The sequence below is a fragment of the Onychomys torridus genome, chromosome 7, assembly GCF_903995425.1.
Source record: "Onychomys torridus chromosome 7, mOncTor1.1, whole genome shotgun sequence".
Taxonomy (NCBI): Eukaryota; Metazoa; Chordata; class Mammalia; order Rodentia; family Cricetidae; genus Onychomys; species Onychomys torridus.
Window position 1 is genome coordinate 66464311 of NC_050449.1, and position 4054 is coordinate 66468364.

At 44.9% G+C, this 4054-nt stretch overlaps 1 protein-coding gene across 1 annotated transcript in view; it reads left to right on the forward strand.

The window, feature by feature from the left end:
* Nucleotides 1-3551: 3551 nt before the first annotated feature.
* Prtg (protogenin) overlaps nt 3552-4054 on the forward strand; it is a 20942-nt gene continuing 20439 nt past the window's right edge. Inside the window, exons 1-2 of the mRNA XM_036193625.1 lie at nt 3552-3588; nt 3859-3975. Coding sequence (XP_036049518.1) covers nt 3552-3588; nt 3859-3975 — 154 coding nt within the window. The remainder of the gene's footprint in view (nt 3589-3858; nt 3976-4054) is intronic.

Here is a 4054-nt window from a genome sequence, read left to right on the forward strand (position 1 = left end):
CGTGCACACAAAAGAAAAAGTAAGATGTAATACAAGTGTTTTAAGAAAAGCAGGGGCTGGAAAAATTACTTGGGGCTTTAAAAAGTGCTTACTATGCTTCCAGAGAACTCAAGATTTCTTCCAAACACCCACATCAGGAAGCTCACAAATGCCTGTAACTCTAGTTCTGCCCCTTCGGGCCTCCAAGGGCACCTGGAATACACACAGAGAGACACACATGTACATAGGATAAAAAAAATTAAAGTCAAAGTAAGAGTTGTGGATTTTTAGTCCTTGAGTCTCAGACAATCCCTGACTTTGGATGGACACTCCGTGAATGTTCACCTGACACCTGGGAGTCTTTTCTTGGTCAGCTAGCCAGACTCACGGTCCTCCCTGGGCCTCATGTGACTAGATGAGCTTGTGGGAGAGAATGAATCAGGAAAGAAAGCCAGTCCCAGCACCAGCAGAAGACAGACACTGGCTTTACCTCAGCAGTGTGCCAGGACCTTTTGGACTAGAAGTTGACTCCCTAGAGAAGATGAGGCACATTCATTTGGCCGAAGATCACAGTCACCTTCATGCAAGCTGGTACTCCAGTGCTCAATTGTTACTAACCACAACATTTAGGGGGGGCAGCAACATGGCTCAAAGCATAAAGGTACTTACTGTCCAAATCTGGAGACCAGAGTTCGAGCTGCAGAATCCCCACATTTTGTGTGTGTGTGTGTGTGTGTCCAGAGGCTGTTCCTCTATTGCTTTCCACCTTGTGTTTCGAGACAGGGTCTCTTGCTGAACCTGGAATTCACTGAATGGGGAGACTGGCTGACTGGCAAACCTCAGGGATCTGCCTTGCTGGTGCTGGGATTACAGGAATTGATAAAATGTTTGCTGTGCAAGCGTGATGGCCTGAGTTGGGAGCCTAACACCCACACAGGCACGGACTAATTCAAGTGAATCCCTGAAGCTCGCTGGCCAGCCATCCTAGCTGAATCAGCAAGCTCTAGGTGCTGTGAGAGACCCTGCCTCAAAGAATAACATGGAGAAGTAACTCAGGAAGACAACCAGTGTCAACCTCTGGCCACGTGACTACCTGCAGCCACATGTTTGTGCATATCACCTGCACACATGAATGTGTATACACACACACACACACACACCATCCCAGAGAACAGAGAAATGAGCTCTCCACTCGTTGTAAGAGCCCGCCCTCCTCAGTCAGTGTTCTATGAGAAGGGCTGTACCATGTTGAGCTCTGAGGCAAGCTTGTCTGTCTTCCCTTTTCTGTGTCCGCTCATCCCTGGCACGGCATTCTACCATCAGGAGACGTTCCCAAAGACCCAACCTCTAACTGAGTACAGAAAAATGTGCCAACATTGCACTTTGAATTCATGGGGATCTTGCTTGGTGTTCCACAGGTAGCAACACAGTGTATCTGCAGGGCAGAGCCTGCAGTTCATTTGATTGGTAGATTCAGTGGAAGGATTGGAAAGAAAAATGAAAACAGGTTCAAATTTGAATAGTCATTAATCTGAACCAAAACCTTTTTTGTTTTGTTTTGTTTTGTTTTTCGAGACAGGATTTTTCTCTGTGTAGTTTTGGTGCCTGTCTTGGGTGGGGAGAATCTTTTTGCATCTTTTGGTTGGTTGGTTTGGATATTTTTGTTGTGGTTTTGTTTTGTTGTTGTTTTCTATGTAGTTCTGGATCTCTCTCTCTCTCTCTCTGTAGCCCAGGCTGGCCTTGAACTCACAGAGATCAGCCTGACTCTGCCTCCTAGGATTAAAGGCGTGTGCCACTGTTGCCTGGGGAACCAAAACCTTTTGAATTTTGGTGCTGAATAATGGAAATTACTTGGGTCCTGAAATCCAGGTGTTCTGTGTTTTCTGGTAATTACTTTATAAAATACTTGTCTGGGACTGCAAAGATGGCTCAGTGGTTGAGAGCACTGGCTGCTCTTCCTAGAGGACCCAGGTTCAATTCCCAGCACCTACATGGCAGTTCACAACTGTCTATAACTCCAGTTTCAGGGATCTGATATGACATCTTCACACAGATATGCATGCAGGCAAAACATGAGTGCATGTGACATAAAAATTAATTATTTAAAATTATTTGTCAGATAGCTCTCAGTTGTGTGTGTGTGTTTATTTTGAAATTGTAGCAAACTTTTTTTTTTTTTTTTTTTTTTTTTTTGGTGTAGGAATGTGTATTTGTGTAAATTTAGAGGCCCTGGGCTTTGTCATAAATTCGAGAGTGGTAGTGCATGCCTTTAAACACTGCACTTGGGGGCTGAGGTAGGAGAATTGTGAGCTCAAGGCCAGCCCGAGCTTCTTAATCAGGCTGCCTCCAAGGGGGACAGAGGAGAACAGACCCATCAATCCACAGGTTCCCAGTTCTCAGTTCAGCTTTGTGTGGCTCTGAGCTACCTCCTTACCACCTTTGTGCATAGCTTACAAAAGTGTCAATGGACACTTTAAAGAGGGTTTTTTGGGTGGGGAGAATCTTTTTGCATCTTTTGGTTGGTTGGTTTGGATATTTTTGTTGTGGTTTTATTTGTTGTTGTTTTCTATGTAGTCCTGGCTGTCCTGGAACTCCCTGTGTAGATCAGACTGGCCTCGAACTCACAGAAATGTTCTGTTTTTGAGGTGGTATTTTCTGTCCTCTGTCTGAGTCCTGGACATTAAAGTCAGGTAGTCAGACTTGGCAGCGGGCACCCTTACCCACTGAGCCATTTTTGCCTGCCCAGGACATCTTTTAAAATATATTTTAATACTTTATATTTCTAAATTGGTTTCTAAATTTCTAAGTCAATTTCTAAAATAGATATGTAAAAATCTTAAAAATTACTTTGGAGAATTTCACAAATGTGTTTATTTTTCAAGTTTTAAATGAATTCACTATGGAGTTATTTCTAAGAGTTGTTTTATTTTTTTAGTATGTGTATGTGTGTGTGCCCTTAGGACAACTATGAATTCTGCAACTGTGCTGCGAATGGGAATGTGTTTTATTTGATTAAGGAAAAATGATTTAGAAAAATATTCATGTACCTTGAAAAAAAAAAAAACTGTATGGGATGGGTTTCATTTTAATGTTGTGATAGCTAACAGCCACCAGTAGAGGGCGCTCCAGCTCACCGTGCTTGATTTATATAACGGCTTGAAAATGGAGGTTTCTTGAAAGAGACTCAGAATACTCAGAGATTCTACTGGAGGGTGTTTGTCCTAAATTCTCCCTAACTCAGAGGGAGAAAACACAACTCTCGAGTTTAATTGCCTCAGCAAAGCACATCTGTATAAAATAACCTTTGGGGACCCATCATGGAGGGGAGGCTGAGTCAGGAGGAGGTAGAATCCACGCCAGCCTGGACTATGTTTGTGTGGTGGGGGAGGAACATAGTGAATTTGAAGACAGCCTGGGCAAGACCGATCCTTAAAAACATGAGTAACCCAGGCCAGTGAGATGCCTCAGCGGGTGAAGTTGCTTCCCACCAAGCCTGATGAAACCCATTTCCAGAACTCACAGAGTAGAAAGAGAGAAACTGACTCAAAGTGGCCCTCCTACCGCCACCGCGGATGGTGGCGCGGACGCAGGAGCATGCAAAATGGAGGAGTACAATGTAATTTATAATAAAAATAAAGACAGGCATTTTAACGAGGCTTTGGTCATTTGAAGAGGAGAGCCTGTGGCGGTGTGAAATTGGGTTAAGTGTGTTAACACGGATAACTAGTAGTCGGTGTGGTGGTGTCACGGGAAGAGAGTGGACTGGGAAGAAAGGGTCACTGTTCTGAGACCTGTCGTACGTTTGGAAAGTGCCCCAAGCCAAGCCTGCCCGCGTCCCAGCTTCTGCCCGTGGCGGGAGGGAAAGCTAGTCTGAGTAAGTGTCGCTGGTTTCCTTTCTAGACCCCAGAAGAAAATACCACGTGAGGCTGCTGGCGTACAACCACATGGAAGACGGCTACCAGGCTGACCAAACCGTCAGCACTCCAGGATGCGTGTGTGAGTGACAGCCACACGGCTCTGTGCTGTGGCTCAGACATCCCCCCACCCCACCCCACCCCTTGTTTGAAGACTGGGT